The sequence below is a fragment of the Nycticebus coucang genome, chromosome 20 (genome assembly GCF_027406575.1).
Source record: "Nycticebus coucang isolate mNycCou1 chromosome 20, mNycCou1.pri, whole genome shotgun sequence".
Classification (NCBI taxonomy): domain Eukaryota; kingdom Metazoa; phylum Chordata; class Mammalia; order Primates; family Lorisidae; genus Nycticebus; species Nycticebus coucang.
In genome coordinates this window covers 50,238,446-50,256,160 of record NC_069799.1, presented here as the reverse complement: position 1 = coordinate 50,256,160, position 17,715 = coordinate 50,238,446, and the positions used below count along the sequence as shown (strand labels likewise).

The following is a 17,715-nucleotide window of genomic DNA, read 5'->3' as shown; positions in this document are numbered from 1 at the left end:
CCACAATGCCCGGCTATTTTTTTTTTTTTTTGCAGTTTGGCTCAGGCCAGGTTCAAACCTGCCACCCTCCATATATGGGGCCAGCACCCTACCCACTGAGCCACAGGTGCCGGCCTATCCTGCTATTTTTTTCCAGACATATAGACTAAGAACGCCAAAGCACATGCCATTTTTTTCTAATATGATTTTCTTCACTTAATGATGTGTGTGAACTTTCCGCCTTATTGTAGATTTGGCCCCTTCATCACTGCTGGCGCATGCTCGGTCTCTCGAGTTTTGCTGTGTGCTGCAAATGCAATACCACATGGGGCCTCCCTGTGGATGATTATTATTTTAAACTGTAGATTATTATTATAAATAATATAATAATATAAATAAATAATATATAGTAAATATATCACATATATTATATATTATAAATAATAAATAATATAAAAAAGCTTTTTCTGCATCAATTGAAAGAATCATATGGTCCTTAATTTTTAGTTTGTTTATGTGCTGAATTACATTTATAGATTTACGTATATTGAACCAGCCTTGAGACCCTGGGATAAACCCCACTTTGGTCATGGTGTATAATTTTTTTGATGTGTTGTTGGATTCTGTTTGTTAGGATCTTATTGAGTATTTTAGCATCAATATTCTTTAGTGCTATTGGTCTATAATTTTCTTTTCTTGTTGGGTCTTTCCCTGGTTTGGGGATCAAGGTGATGTTTGCTTCGTAGAATGTGTTGGGTAATATTCCTTCTTTTTCTATATTTTGGAAGAGGTTTAGTAGTTACAGGTACTAGTTCTTCTTTAAAGGTTTGGTAGAATTCTGACGTAAAGCCATCTGGTCCTGGGCTTTTCTTTTTAGGGAGATTTTGTATAGTTGATGCTATTTCAGAACTTGATATAGGCCTGTTCAACATTTCCACTTCATTCTGGCTAAGTCTTGGTAGGTGGTGTACTTCCAGGTATTGATCAATTTTTTTTCAGATTTTCATATTTCTGAGAGTAGAGCTTCTTGTAGTATTCGTGAAGGATTTTTTGAATTTCTGAGGAGTCCTTTGTTATTTCATCATTACCATTTCTGACTGATGAAATTAGAGATTTTACTTTTTTTTTCCTGGTTAGGTTGGCCAAAGGTTTATCTATTTTATTGATCTTTTAAAAAAAACAACTTTTGTATTTATTGATCTGTTGTATAATTCTTTTGTTTTCAATTTCATTTAATTCTGCTCTGATTTTGGTTATTTCTTTTCTTCTGCTGGGTTTGTGGTTGGAGTGTTCTTCCTTCTCCAGTTGCTTGAGATGTCCCATTAAGTTATTAATTTCCTCTCTTTCTGTTTTCTTGAGGAAGACTTGCAGTGCTATAAATTTCCCTCTTTGCAGTATCCCAGAGGTTCTGGTAATTCGTGTTTTGATTGTTGTTTTGTTCCAAAAATTTGGTGATTTCCTTTTTAATCTTGTCTATAACCCATCTATCCTTCAGCATAAGGTTGTTTAGCTTCCATGTTTTTGTATGGGTATGCAGGATCCTGTTATTATTGAGTTCAACTTTTATTCCATGATGGTCCGAGAAGATGCAAGGAATAATTTCTGTTTTTTTAAATTTGCTGAGGTTAGATTTGTGGCCTAGGATGTGGTCGACTTTGGAATATGTTCTGTGGGCTGATGAGAAGAATGTGTATTCAGTTTTGTTAGGATGAAATGTTCTGTAGATGTCTGTTAAGTCCAGATGTTGAATGGTTAAGTTTAAATCTAAAATTTCGTTGCTTAGCTTCTTTTTGGAGGATCTATCCAGCACTGCTAAAGGGGTGTTAAAATCTCCCAACTACTATGGAACTGGAGGAAATCAAGTTGCTCATGTCTGTTAGAGTTTCTCTTATAAATTGAGGTGTGTTCTGGTTGGGTGCATAAGTATTAATAATTGAGATCTTATCATATTGAGTATTATGTTTAACAAATATGAAGTGTCCATCCTTATCCTTCCTTATTTCGGTTGGTTTAAAGCCTATTGCGTCTGCGAATAGGATTGCAACACCTGCTTTTTTCTGCTTTCCATTTGCCTGGAGTATAGATGACTATCTCTTCATCTTGAGTCTATATTTGTCTTTTAATGTAAGATGCGATTCATGTATGCAGCAGATATCTGGCTTGAGTTTTTGTATCCAGTCAGCCAACCTGTGCCTCTTTAGAGGACAATTTAAACCATTCACATTAATTGAGAATATTGAAGCCTTTCAAGAGTCCAGTGGACATTTTTAATCCTTTTGTGACTGTGGAAGTTGGAATTTGATCAAAATTTTCTGGGTGGGTTTACCTTTGTGGTGGAGGATTACGCTGGTCTTTATGGAGGATAGGTCTGAGAATATCCTGGAGAGCTGGTTTAGTTATGGCAAATTTCTTCAACATGTGAATGTCATTAAAGTATTTAATTTCTCCATCATAAATGAAACTCAGTTTAGCTGGGTACAGGATCCTGGGATGAAAGTTATTTTGTTTTAGGAGATTAAAAGTTGATGACCATCCTCTTCTAGCTTGAAAGGTTTCAGCAGAGAGATCTGCAGTTATTGTAATATTCTTGCCTTTGTAGGTGATGGTTTTCTTTTGCCTGGCTGCTTTCAGAATTTTCTCCTTCATATTAACTTTAGTGAAATTGATTATGATGTGTCTGAGCATGTCTTACTTGGGTTGAGTCGTGCTGGAGTTCTGAAACCGTCTGCTATCTGAATTTCAGAATTGCTTGGCATATCTGGAAAGTTCTCCTTCATAATCTTATGGAGAAGAGACTCTGTGCCTTGTGAAGCCATTTTGTTGCTTTTGGGGATCCCTATAAGACGAATATTGGTTTTCTTCGAATTATCCCAGAGCTCTCTGAGAGAGTGATCTGTTTTTGCCCTCCATTTCTCTTTCTCTTTGAGAGTTTGGGAGTGTTCGAATGCTTTGTCTTCAATGTCAGAGATCCTTTCTTCTGCTTGTTCCATTCTGTTACCGAGGGATTCTACTGTGTTTCTTAGATCTTTGAGGGCTACAAATTCTTGTCTCAATGTGTCAAAATCTTTGGTCATTTGGTCTTTGAATTTGTTGAATTCTTGAGATATCTTTTGGGTTACTGCTTGGAATTCTAATTCGATCTTATTTGCTATCCAGATTCTGAATTTGATTTCTGACATCTCAGGTATTTGTTTGTGCATGGGATCTTGTGCTGTGTCTGCCCCATTGATCCTTGGGGAAGTTGATCTACTCTGATTATTTATATTGCCAGAGTTTTTCTGTTGATTTCGTCTCATGATTGTTTTTCACTGTTGCCTTTGGCCATCCTCAGAGTTGGGGAGGTGTCTCTCCAAGATTAGATCCCAGCGGGATCACTCTATTGTTGCTGGATCTTTGTAGGGAGTGACCCCGTGTAGTTCCTCTGGGGCTGCACCAGCCACGGAGTTCTGGTTGTGGAAGCAGCTCCGGAGTGTGACACACCCAGATCCAGCAATAGGGCAGGAGGTGGTGCGCACGGTTCTGGGAGTGCCTGGTGCCCAGTGGCTTTGGCATAGAGAGCCCAAGTCTCCAGCAGTCTCTGGCCAGGAGAAGGGCTCTGCGCAGAGGCAGGGAGGGCTCCGGAGGGCATGCGGCTACCAGAGTCCCTGGCCATACGAGCGGGCCCGTGTGGAGGCAGGGAGGGTACAGGAGAAAGGACGCAGGGTTGTACAGCTCCTGCAGTTCCTGGTCAGGGCATGCGGAGGCCTGGCAGGCGTGGGTTGCAGGTTGGGGGATGCAGTGCAGCTCTTATGGAGGTCCAGGTGGCACCAAGCCCAGGAGTTTGAGGTTGCTATGAGCTGTGACGGCACAGCACACTACCCAGGGCAATAGCCCGAGGCTCCAGTGTGCCAAAACTGGTCTCACTCTGCCCCTGGGGGTTAAGGCTGTAAGGCAACTCAGTCCCTGCCTTTAGGCTGCTCACTCACTAGGTTACTAGCTCCCGCCTGATCCTTGCTCTGCGACCCTGAGGGCAGAGCTTGCCAGGGCAGTTCTCTCACAATGGCTCCCTGCAGCCCACAGCCAAACACTATTAGCTCCGTCCAGCTCAGTGGCTCAGTCTAGGGTCCTAGACAATGCCCAAAGTTCTCCACATTCCTGCTCAAGCTCTCCCCAAGGCAGTTCAACTGAGTGCCAAGTCCAAAAACACCGAAACAGTTCACAAATAAGGCCTTTCCGGTTTGTAGTCTCGCTGCTGCTTGTACTTACAGCTGCCGGTGGGATTAGGTCGCTCGAACACACGCAACCACTTGTTAGTTTTCCACTGTTTTTGTCCCCCTCTTGGGGTCCAGAAGTCCCTTGCTGACTCCCTGTATCCTCAAAGGGATGATTATGGGCAGATCCCACCAGCCAGAGATGCCTGGAGTCTTATCTCCCCAGACTCACTATGCCCTGTTGCAGGGAAGCTGTTACTCAGCCGCCATCTTGCTCCACCCCCTCAGGGTATGCAAAATTTTAAGACAAATTTGGTATTTATTGTGGTTTGTTAAAGCAGCTTTTTGATAATGCACATATTTTTAACAGGCTTCAAATTCCTAACATTTGCATTCTTAGTCTATGTTAGGATTTATGTGCTGTGTTCTACATATCTCACTTTCATTTCATCCTCCCAACAACCTATTATGATCTATGATTAGCCCTGCTTTGGCTGATGAGGGAAGTTGGGCTTACAAAAATTAACTAGCTGTTATGAGATTTCCAACGCTGTGAGACAGTAAGCCTTCAGAAAGAGCACTTTGCATTTTTGAATCTTGAACCCAGTGGAAACTAATAATAAAACTTCTCTACTGGCAGAATAGAGAACAAGGATGTTGTCGACAAAAGAACAGACAGAAAAAAGAAATAATGTTTCCATAGACTTAGAAATATGAATGAAAATCTAAGTTGAGGCTCTAGTGATTAGATGTTTATCTTGGAATGTATGGTGGAGGACTCAGTGGTTGGCATATAAGTACAAATTCCGGGGAGCTTGTAATAGAGAAATGTTTTTACGGGATCTTATAATTTTTTCATGAATGCATTTTCCCTTACCACTGTGAGTCCTCTAACTGGTTAGATTGCTTCCAAAGAGTCCAAAGTTGACTCTATGTAAAGTGACATCAGAAAATCTTCAATTTCTGAACAAAACCAGAATGTTGAGCGAGTGTTTAAATTTTAGCAGCCTCCAAGATTCTTGCAAGTTTCCTCTTATTGTTGCTCCCTACAGATTAACATTTCACTTTTGCCACCTTTCCTGCTACTTTTCTTTTTACTTTGTTATGTAATTTATCTTTATTCTAGAAAACCCAAAAAATAGATACAGCAAAAGAAGGAAAGGAAATAGTGTACATTGTTCAGACTGTTGTAAATGCTGTATGTGTGTTATTCAATTTTGGTTTTCCCTGCCCCATCTGTGCCTTAGGCATTGACACATATTTGCTGTTAGGAGCAACTCTTCTCTGGCTGGTAAAGTGCTATCCAGTTTTACAAAAGAAACTTCAACTAACAAATGCAGTCAGTGTAACCTGGTTTCTTGTACCCTCAATGAATCCCCAAAAATAAAAAAAAATAAAAAAATAGAAACTTTGAACCCCTTTTTCTTCCCAGCACACTAAACCTTTCAGAGTGCCATTCAGTGTAACAGCAACATCTGTAGTTTCTTGCCATTTTCCTCTTGAATTTATGAAGAGTCTTTGAAATAATAAATGCCTTTCTGTTAATTTTTTATTTATTTATTTATTTTTTTTGCAGTTTTTGGTCAGGGCTGGGTTTGAACCCACCACCTCTGGTATATGGGGCTGGCATCCTACTCCTTTGAGCCACAGGCGCCACCCCCTTCTGTTTAATTTTTACAGCATTAATATTTTTGCCACTCTCTAGCCATTTCCATGAGGTGGTGGAATCTTCCTGTCTTCCTAGTTACTTCCCCTTCTTTAATTTTTTTTTTAGACCAAGTCTCACTTTGTCATCCTTGGTAGAGTGATGTGCTGTCATAGCTCACAGCAACCTCAAACATTTGGGCTCGATTGATCCTCTTGCATCAGCCTCCCAAGTAGCTGGGACTATAGGTGTCCGCCACAATGCCTGGCTATTTTTAGAGACCAGGTCTTGCTCTTGCTCAGGCTGGTCTTGAACTTGTGAGCTCAGGCAATCCACCTGCCTTGGCCTCCCAGAGTGCTAAGATTACAGGCGTGAGCCATCACGCCAGGCTCTCTTCCTTAAACTTGATATATCCTCTTTATATTTGATAAACTACTAGATTATCATTATAATTGATAATTTGGTTCTTCCAAAACATCCAACTCCTTTCTCGCCCACTCTTAGATTTTAGGAACAATTTTCTATTTTATACCCAAAGCCATAAATCAGGCTTCTCAATTTTATACACTTGATTAGCTGGTGTGTGTGAGAGCCCTAACAAAATCAAGGGTTTTTTTTTTGTTGTTGTTGTTTTTTGTTTTTTTCCCCCCCTGTTTTCTTACTGTCAAGTTTAAAATTTATAGGGCTTGAAATCTTTTCCACACGGAGGGAACCTACTGAGAAGAAGAACGAGGTTCTCTGCAAGCTTCAGTTTATAATCTTGAGAAAATTTACCTGAGATTATAGAGACTGAATTTCCTGAGGTCTCAAGGTCTTAGGCTTCTTCTCAAGAAGCTGAATCTTCTAGAGAAGTGAATCTTCCCAGAAGAGCTTCCTGCCCTTCCTGCCCCTGGGCCCTTCCCTGCTCTGATGCTGGGCGACTCTTCCAGCCTCTAAGCCTCCTTGACCTCAATGAGCAGGAACAGGAAAGGATATAAGCACTGGCACAGTGGTTTGCTCCAAAGTTTGGAGCCCTTGACACTCACGTGTTTCTCTTGCCCCTACAGTCTTGGACTTGGGGATGCTATCTGCCTAAAACAGCTGCAGTAGTGACTTTCCTTGTCCCCTTGTTCGCAGGGCTTCCATTTGCTCTCTTGTAAGCCCTTCTGGTGAAAGTCGCCTTGCAGAGAGTGACTGGGTCACTTGATCCCTCCTGGCAGCCCCGTTGGGTGTCCGGCTGCCTCTGGGACCCCCTTCCAGTTTTGGTTGTCTTTTTGCAAGGCTGCGGCTCTCCCTGCTCTCTGCCCACAGCCCATGTGACCCTTCATCTCGGAATACCTTTTGGGTCCACTTTTTTCCTGTTGCCTGCTGTAGCAGCTCCTCAGATCTATCATCTTATTTTTATCTTGTACTTTTATTTACCATCCCCCCTGAAGGGCTTTATTATTTGTGGTTTCACTTCAGGATATTTCTTTCATAGTTGATGAAGCCTGTAAACTTCTCAGCAGAGAGTGAGAGGGCCCTACAGCAACTCTCATCTTCCTAGGGACAGTATATTCACTTAGAAAAGGGCTTTTAGGAGGTCACTCTAGCTAAGTAGTCCTAATGGTGTCACTCTCCTTTTCTCTTAAAGGTTTCTTCTAATTTATTTTACCTTTTTTTTGAAGCCATAAGGGAGTAAAATATTTTAGTACAGTTCATGTCTGGAGACCTGTCTTTTGGCTTTTTGGCTTTTTAGTATAGCCATGTGTATTTAAATGTTCTTTTTCTTCTCAGGGACATTTATCTCCGGTATCCGTCGGACTAGGTTTTAAATAATAGCTCTTCAGAAATACACATGTATATGTTATGTATAGTAGAACATTGGTAGCAGACCGCCTCCTTACATTGACTTTCTCCTCAAATTGACCTAATTTTCATAGACCAAACAGGCACCATATCGGTTCATTAGGCCTATGAAGGCCTAGGTCCTTATGTTGACCACCTCCATATGTTCACCAGTTTGTTACGGTCCCATGGGTGGTCAACGTACAGAACTCCTACTGTACATACAGTAGTGATGTGGATTATGGATGTTGCAGGATTCAATTATGATGGAATTTAGAAGCTCCTGTATGTTGGTAGTCCAAATTGTGTCTGTAGGCTCATGCAATAATAAATGCAGCTCTGATGCCCCATTGGCTGATTTCAGGTACAATAGGAAGTCATTCTTCTCACATGAGGGAGTTTAGAAGTTGTCATTTTTTAAAAACACAGAAATATTTTGCTGTCGTGGTGGTTTCTTTTCTTTCTTTTTTTCTTTTTTTTTTTTTGAGACAGAATGTCACACTGTCACCCTAGGCAGAGTACCATGGCCATGATATCATTGTAGCTCACAGCAACCTCAAAGTCCTGGGCTCAAGCAATCCTCCTGCCTCAGAGTAGCTGGGAATGCAGGCACCTGCCATGATGCCTGACTAGTCTGTCTCTTTTAGTATAAGAGACAGGGTCTCACTCTTTCTCAGGCTGGTCTCTAACTCCTGAACTCAAGCAATTCACCCACCTGGGCCTTCCAGAGTGCTAGGAAAACAGGTGTGAGCCACCATACATGGCCTATCATAGTGTTTTAAAGAATTAAGTTGTTCAGGGCGCCCCTGTGGCTCAGTGGGCAGGTGCCAGCCCCATATACCCAGGGTGGGGGAGTTCAAACCCAGACCTGGCCAAACTGTACCAAAGGAAAAAAAAAAATAGCCGGGTGTTGTGGTGGGCACCTGTAGTCCTAGCTACTTGGGAGGCTGAGGCAAGAGAATCACCTGAGCCCAGGAGTTGGAGGTTGCTGTGAGCTGTGTGACACCATGGCACTCTACCAAGGGCAATAGAGTGAGACTCTGTCTCTACAAAAAAAGAATAAAGAAGGAAAGAATTAAGTTGTCTACAAATAAATCAGTAGGATCAAAGAGAATTAAAATATTTATTTTTTTATTGTTAAATTATAGCTGTGTACATTAGTGCAATCAAGGAGTACAATGTGCTGGTTTCATATACAATCTGAAATATTCTCATCAAACTGTTCAACGCGGCCTTCATGGCATTTTCTTAGTTATTGTATGTAGACATTTGTATTCTGCCTTTAGTAAGTTTCGCCTGTACCCATTCTAAGATGCACCGTAGGTGTGGCCCCACCCATTACCCTTCCTCCACCCTAACCTCCCCCCTCCCTTCCCCTCCCATGGCCCTTTCCCCATTTTCTTGTGCTATAGTTGTGTTATAGCCTTCATGTGAAAGCTGTAATTTAGCTTCCTAGTAGGGCTGAGTACATTGGATACTTTTTCTTCCTTTCCTGAGATACTTTTCTAAGAAGAATATGTTCCAGCTTCATCTGTGTAAACGTGAAAGAGGTAAAGTCTCCATCTTTCTTTAAGGCTGCATAATATTCCATGGTATACATGTACCACAATTTGCTAGTCCATTCATGGGTCAATGGGCACTTGGGATTCTTCCATGGCTTAGCAGTTATGAATTGGGCTGCAATGGGCAGCGGCTGTGGCTCAGTTGGTAAGGTGCCGGCCCCATATACTGAGGGCGGTGGGTTCAAACCCAGCCCCGGCCAAACAACAAAAAAAAATGAATTGGGCTGCAATAAACATTCTGGTACAGATGTCTTTGTTATATTGTGATTTTTGGTCTTCTGGGTATAAACCTAGTAAAGGAATTATAGGATCGAATGGCAGGTCTATTTTTTAGGTCTCTAAGTATTCTCCAAACATCCTTCCAGGAGGAACGTAGTAGTGTGCATTCCCACCAGCAGTATACAGGCACAGTAAGCATTGGAATCTGATGGCACATCCAAGGTCCACCAGGTTCAGATATTAGCATTTGTGCCCTGAATTAGAGCACTGATCTCCCAGCAGCGAACACTGCCCTTATACACATGCTTTTGTAAAGCAACTCAGTGGCCAGTATCCCTGGGGCCAGTGACAGTCCAGATGGCAGCCTTGGGCCTCACCATTGTTCTGCATTCTGACTAAGGAAGTTATTTCATTTGGGAAGGATAGGCAGACACAACTTCACGGTCAGTAGATCAACGCAACACATTCTCAAATAGTACAAGGTAAATTCAGATGCACCTATGACAGAATATTTTGGGGGAAAATTCATTGATAGTTAGGGCTCACTCTCAACATTTCTTTCTATAATGTAAGGATAGAATTGCTGCCATCCTTTTCTTTCTTTTGTAGGGAGGGGTTAATTGTGATACATAGTCATCACCAATAAACAGATGGTCCATTTGGTCAACCTATTCTTTTTCTTCTTCATGTTTTCACCCCTTTTCTTGTCTATTTTTTTTCTTTCTCTTTTTCTCCTGGTCCACAGGCTTTGAAGTGCATGCTGATCTCTCTTCAGGCAGAACTTGACATTCAAAGGTACTTGATGAAAATTGAATCATCTCAGCGAGTTAGTACTCTACCTTTTCTTTTTCTGCTTTGAATTGTAACTCATCTTGTGCCTTTTTGGTTCAACTGCGTGTGGCTTTCTAATCGGCGTCAGCGACTAAACCACATGCTTGTACTTTTTTATTTACCCCAAAACTATCAAAGCCAAGTGCTTGCAGGCTTCAGAAATGTGCATTTTTTTAAATAATGAGAGTTGTTATTAAAATGGACACTAATTGCATGCTTGCTTGGAAATATTTAATTCGCTCTCCACAGATTGGATTGTGGAATCAGCAGTAACACAACAGCAAGGATCTTTGAATAGTCATTTGAACAGTGGGTCTGTCCAACAAGAGACTCACTCCATCCCTGCCGGCATACTCAGGCAGAATACTCGTGGACGAAAAGCAGAATCCGGTGTCATTCTAACAATCCCAGAGCTGTGTTAACTCTCCTTCACTCAGCTCCAATGTTTCCAATATGGGGTCCAGATCATTTTACTTATATACATTTTAATAATGATAATAATGGAAACAAGTACATTTCTATAGAATTTACTAAGCACCAGACACTATTGTAAGTGCTTTATAAGGATTGCCCCCTCACAGCAACCCTGGGAGGGGTAGGCATACAATGATCTCCATTTTAAAAATGAGGAAACTGAGGCACAGTAACTTGCCCAAGGCCACACAGCTTAGTAGTGGCAGAGTTGGGATTTAACTCCAAGCATTCTGGCTCCGAAGCCAGTTGTAAACTTATTGTTTATTTATTTATTTTTTAGGACACATTAAAATTTGTTTTAATACTTCTTTGGGGAAAAAAAAAATCACACTTTTAGTGAATGAACAAGAAACATTTTTACACTATTATTTTTATCTATGAATTCGTAGGGAAGAGGTTCCAGTAGCTCAGGGAGGCACCTTGCCATTGAATGTGACAAAGTGTTGATTGACTTTTGAATTCATGGGAAATAGGTTCCAGCACCTTGTATCACTGTTACTTGGGGTCCATTGGTTATCCTGTGTGCTATGCTGTACACATATTATGCCATGAACTCATGGGGAATAAATAGGTTCTTGCACCTAAAAACACGGGTCCACTGGTACTCCTGTGTGCTATGTTATACGCTTATTATGCCATGAATTCATAGGGAATGGGTTCCAGGAGCTCAGGGTCCTTTCTGTTGGTTCTCACAAAGTGGGCTTCTCTGGGTGGCGCAGGCTGAACCCAGGTACCTTTCTCTTTGGCTTCCTTCTTTTTCTGATCATTTTCCTTCACACGTTTCAGGAAGCTATCCTGGCTCTTAGAGTGCTTAATATGCTCAATACGAACATTAATCCTCTTCGCAAGGATCTTGCCCTTAACTTGTTTGTTTACAGCAACGCGAACATCATGCTGGGTATGATGTAGACATTTTAGGCTCTTCCAGTTTTGCCGTGGTAGCATTTGTGTGCATGCCCTTTTGAACAGTACCCATTCCCTTGGTGTCTACAATATCACCTTTCTTGTAGATTTGCATGTATGCGGCCAAAGGATCAACTCCATGTTTTCTAAAAGGCCCAGAGAACATGTGTCGGGTGCCTCTTCTCTTTCCCTTTGTGTTTGTCATTTTGGTGAATTACTGGAAGATGGCGTCTCCACTATTTATTTACCCATAAACTTCAATGTCCTCTATTTTATGTCAGGTCAGTTAAAAATGTTAAAACTGGAAGGAAGGGGATAGGGAGAGTTGGCAGCATTTGGCTCAGTGTTGGGTAACTGTGCTCACTGATGCCATGGCACATAGTCACCTACACCTTCATGTCCTGCAGACACGGACTGTTTCTTTGTGATCTCCTGAGCATGTTGAGATTGGGACCATTCGGTCTTTACAGTGAGGGCTGAGACACGCCATGCTCAGAAAACATCCAGCTGCCTGGATTTTGTTCCTCTTGCCCATTGGTCAGTCCTCAAGGACCACGCCGACCTCATCACCTTCCCTTCATAGTCAGTCTCTTTGATCTTTTCTTAGGGGAACAAGCTCAAAAAGTTCCTGCCCAAACAAATACAGAAGTTTGAGTTTAAATGTTCTAAAGAGCCAGGTGCAGTGCCTCAAGCCTGTGATCCCAGCACTCTGGAAGGCCAAGGCGGGTGGATTACCTGAGCAAGAGTGAGATGACCTTGTCTCTAAAAAAGTAGCCTGGTGTTGTGGCAGGTGCCTGTAGTCCCAGCTACTCAGAAGGCTGAGACAAGAGAATCGCTTGAGCCCAGGAGTCTGAGGTTGCTGTGAGCTATGACGACGCGGCACTCTACTGGAGGCAACAAAGTGAGACTCTGCCTCAAAACAACAACAACAAATAAATAAGAATAAGTAAATAAATATTCTAAAGAGAATTACTGTCATGAGCTACAGCACCCCAACCAATTCTGAGGGGCGTTCATCCTAAGTTTTTTCCACAAGTTCTAAATTGTTCTCGCATTTCTGCAATTCGTACATATGAATTCCTTGCACATGTATTATGCATGAAATAGAAAAGCAGAGAGAGAAAGGGAAAGCCTGGGGAGTTCTTCCTTACAGCTTCACACCTGCCATTAACAATTCTTCCTGCTCCGGTAACACAGGTTTGAGATCACTTTGTAGGACTTTCCTATCACAAATAGTGCAGAGTTTGGGATTCCCTCCTACTATTCTTTTTTTTTTTTTTTTAATGCTTGAGACAAATAAACCCTTAGTGCTGACTTTCTTTTTCCTTTCCTTTTCTTTTTTTAACATGTCAGCAAATAATTGGATTTCTGAGAACTTTTTAAAAGTCTTATTTTGGCCTTTATAAGTAAGTTATAATTTCAGTAGGTTTTTTTGGAGCTGGGATAGAATGAAGGTTAAGGTTAGAAATTGAAGATGTTCTTCCTCCCCTGTAGTAAAGGAGTTAACTTTCAGATCCTCTGGTGATGTCAAGTGCCCCACTTGGAAGTTGGATGTAACCATTTGCCAATCTCGTAAGACCAAGACAAAGCAGGATGGACCCATTAAGGGTTGGTTGTGGCTCGGCACCTGTAGCTCAGCGGCTAGGGCGCGGCCACGTACACCGGGGCTGGTGAGGTCAAACCCGGCCCAGGCCTGCCAAACAACAATGATAACTACAACAAAAAGATAGCAGGGCATTATGGTGGGCACCTGTAGTTTCAGCTACATGGGAGGCTGAGGCAAGAGAATCACCTGAGCCCAGGAGTTGGAGGTTGCTGTGAGCTGTGATGTCAAGGCACTCTAGTGAGGGTGACATTAATGAGACTCTGTCTCTAAAAAAAAGGGGGGGGGTTGGTTGTATCCCTGTCCTCTCACATGGATGCCACGGGGGCAAGCCATGGGATCCAGGGCCATGAGACCCTCCCTCCCCCAGCATGGTAGGGAGCTGGGCCATCTAGAATCATCTACAGAGGAATACTATATTTGGCTGTCCTGCATAAGGACAGCCAAAAGCTTTGCATCATTTATGGTTCTAAAGTGGCTGTCCTGTGCATTGTTTTCAATTACTACTCACCCCAACTCTATCAAGTAGATACTCTGATTATTTCATGGTAGTGAGAATGAGGTTCGGAAAGGTTTCCCATAGGGACACACTTCGCTACAAGGCAGGACGGGAGCTGGCATTTCATTAAATAACATGTAAAACAGTGAGTCCTCTCATTCTAAATCTTGCTTTCTGTCCATCTTCTTAAACCCTCACATTCTTTCCTGGACTTGAGGAAGAAAAGAATCTTTGGCCTGGAAATCTAGTTTCATAAGTTTATTTATTAATTTTTTTTCATTTGAAAATTATTCTAGGGAAATTGGGCAGGTGGTGCTGGTGGTAGTTGTTGTATGTGTGTGTATTTGAAAGTAACAGTGTACTCCCAGGATGTATAGTGAGGGTCTGGCCACAAGTGCAAAGGCTTGGAAGCCTGGGGCACCCACAATAGCCCCTCTGTTCCGGCTCTTTGTGGCCCTTCCCACCATGGGGTGATGAGGACATTGTAAGTTCTCCCTTGATATGGCCCAGGCTCTGTCAATAAGGTTGACAGCCTTTGCTATCACGGAAAGCCTCTTTGATTTGGCAACAATGCAGTTAAACTTCAGGGGTACCACCCCTGGGCCTGGGGCCCCACATCTCTCCCAAAAGCACTGACTCTTACTCTGCAAGGATGGGTGTAGTAACTTTGTTAGGTCTCCTGTATTTAGCACTGTTATGCTGATTTTATTTCACTTGAAATTTCAAAGGCTACAAGCAGGTCCTTCTCTTTTCATCCCTGTAATAACAGCAGTCTTCACACAGACACCTTTTATCCTGAAGCCTTTTAAAGTACATTCCTGACTGAATTGCAAAGACATGTGCCTCCTTGCTGAGTCCTCCACCAATGAGCACTGGGAGCTAAAGCCTATTCAACTTTTTCCCCGTTTTTAATGCATACTTTTCTTGTTTCAGAAAGAAAGGAGGGAATGAATAAATTAATCGATTCAAGGCAGCTTGCAATAAAGACACATCTGCCCTAAGGTGATGGATACACTAAAAAATTAAAAGGCAGAACCTTGGAGGAAGCACATTTTCAAATAGGTATTATGATTAGTCGGAACATTCAATTTAGCTTCAAGCTTCCTGATGTACACAATATTTTAGGTAATTCTCATTTGGGGGACTTATTAACACTTATTAATTCTTCATGAGGCAAAATCATTTTCCTTGTTTTAAATTTTAAAAGAAACATTGCTCATGCCTTCATAGAAAGATTACGTATCAGTGTCATAGGCAGGGCCAATAAGGAAACAGCAGTATTTTTCATCTGGCTGTTAATTTTGCATCAGCCAAATAAGAGAGGAAAACACAGCACTGGGTAATAGAGGAATGCATGGATATCAGAAAGGGGTTCTGGTGGGCGGCGCCTGTGGCTCAAGGGGTAGGGCGCTGGTCCCATATGCCGGAGGTGGCGGGTTCAGGCCCAGCCCCGGCCAAAAACCAAAAAAAAAAAAAAAAAAACACAAAAAAGAAAGGGGTTCTGGGTTAATGAGATCTGGACTTAGAACTTGCTATTGATCTGACTTGGTGGAAGGCTAATAAATTGAGATGATGAGGGAGCTAAGAGTTATCTTTAGACTGTGAGTTCTAGGTACTATTTCAGAAGTGAGACAGGTAGGCCACCAGGCAGGCAGGTGGCAGGTAGACGTGGAATCTAGGAGGTTGAAAAGGCTGCCTCACCTTCCTGCAACAGCATCAGAACTCATATATAAAAGTCTGTCTCTATGAGGTGAAGTGCAGTCTGCATGTCCGAAATTGATTGGGTGGCTTCCATGCTGCTTTCTGACCGGTATCTTTTTTTCGAAAGTGAAGTCCTTGGCAATTCTGAATCCCTGCCAAATTTTGCATGGCAAGAAAATGAAAAAGTGTTTCCCTTTCTGTGGCTTTTCCCTGCATGCGTGTCCTCACTTCAGGGCCCGTCTCTAAGGACAGGTTCTTTGTTGTTGTTGTTGTTGTTGTTGTTGTTGTTGTTGTTGTTGTTTGCAGTTTTTGGCTGGGGCTGGGTTTGAACCCACCACCTCCGGCATATGGAGCTGGCACCCTACCCCTTTGAGTCACGGGCACCACCCTAAGGACAGGTTCTTAAACCTGGAATGCAATCATCTGAAATACACAGAGAAGACTGGAAGGGCTGTGAATATTCAGGCCACAAGAGACAGGAATCCTTCTGGATGCTCAGGGTTTTGTGAGAAGGTCTTCCCTTCTGATCTGTTCTCTAGAACTATTATTCAGGAACGATCTGATTTATAGAAGCAATGTATTCTCATTTTAGAGAAATGAAGAAAGTATATGATCTGTAATACCACCCACAAAAGAAAACTAATGCCAACATTTGCGTGTATTACTTACATTTCCTAAATAATACCAAAAATTTTCTTTAAAACACCTTTATTCTGACTTTGTGGTATTCCAGAGTACAAATACATTGTTATGTGTTAACCAGGCTTCTGAGTTGTTTCTAGGTTTATTTATTTTGTTAAGGATGTATCGTTTACAGATTTCTTTCTCTTTCTTTTTTTTGCACTTTTTGGCCGGGGCGGGGTTTGAACCTGCCACCTCTGGTATATGGGGCTGACACCCTAGTCCTTTGAGCCACAGGCCCCACCCCAGATTTATTTCTTAATACTTCAGTACAGGAACTATCATTGTTCTTAATTTTCCCAAATCTAACTAATCCTGTTTGGCTTCAGCAATCCTTGAGAAATTCATTCTTACCATATGAAGGGGGAGCACTGTCCCCTTGCTTAGAGTCATAGGAAATCTCAGGAAGCTTGTGCAGTTCAATAAAACTGGGCAAGTGCTTCTGAGTTTTCTGGGATCAGAGCAAATAGGCTTGCATGTACCCCTTGCATGTTTGCAGGCCGACTCCTGGGGACCTTTTCAAAGTTTCCTACGCGCGAGCTTTTGGTTTCAGCCACTTTAAGCATGTCACACATCTGTCCTCACATCTGGGCTCACTCCTTGCAAATGGAATACAGGTCTTCCCAGATGGAAGAAAACTGTCACCACCACTGATAACAAAACTGCTATCCACTTCCTTTCCCTGCAAAGTCACCTACTTCTTCTTGTCCATTTAGGGACCTCCTCTGTCTCCCTCCTAGAGCCAACACCAGGTTCATTTTCCAAATGCTTTTACCGCCCAGGGGTGAAAGTCTTCAGCATGGCCTCTGGTGCATGAAGATACTCTTCCCCCTGGAAAGACCATAGAATGCAAAGACTTGGCAGTTTTCCCAGGAGGTTAGGGCTAGGAGTAGACTTTCCATAAATTTTTTGTTTCTGACAACCACAAGGACAAGATAGATTAATAATACTGGCTCAGTGAGTAGGGCACTGGCCCCGTATACCGAGGGTGGCGGGTTCAAACCCGGCCCTGGCCAAACTGCAACAACCACAAAAAATAGCCGGGTGTTGTGGCGGGCACCTGTAGTCCCAGCTACTTGGGAGGCTGAGGCAAGAGAATCACCTAAGCCCAAGAGGTAGAGGTTGCTGTGAGCTATGATGCCATGGCACTCTACTGAGGGCTACAAAGTGAGACTCTGTCTCTAAAAAAAAGTAATAATTAAAAAAAATACATCAAAACATGGATCCAATGCACAAATATTACTCTGGAGTATTTGTGCAGCATGGTACTTCTTTAAATGTTGAGCAAGACTCCTTTTTTGCACAGAGGTGTCCTTGTCACTTGTTTGTCTGCAACTGTGGAAGAGGATTTTGCGTGGTGACAGAGGATCGGCAGGGGAATCCCACCTGGCTCACGTTGTAGTGGATGCCTGTGGCTGGCCGTGGGTACTTGGCATCACGGCCTGCTCGGCTCTCTGATCTGATAATGAAATAATATACACCAAGAAGGAAAATATGGAAACAAAAGTCACAGTTAGTTGTACTTTGCTCAACTGCTGATTTGTCTGATTTTACTCCAGACAAAACGCTGTTCTGTTTTCACAGGTGAAAATCATGAATAATGGCAGGGTAGCTCTTTTGGT

The 17,715-nt window shown here is 42.3% G+C and overlaps 1 protein-coding gene across 15 annotated transcripts in view; it reads left to right on the top strand.

The window, feature by feature from the left end:
• Positions 1-17,715, top strand: part of KIAA1217 (KIAA1217 ortholog) — a 445,617-nt gene that overhangs the window by 253,476 nt on the left and 174,426 nt on the right. For 8 of the 15 annotated variants that reach the window (XM_053572349.1, XM_053572348.1, XM_053572339.1 and 5 more), the window contains exon 3: positions 10,147-10,227. The exons of the other annotated variants lie outside the window; for them this stretch is intronic. In XM_053572349.1, coding sequence (XP_053428324.1) covers positions 10,147-10,227 — 81 coding nt within the window. The remainder of the gene's footprint in view (positions 1-10,146; positions 10,228-17,715) is intronic. 15 annotated transcript variants of the gene reach the window in all.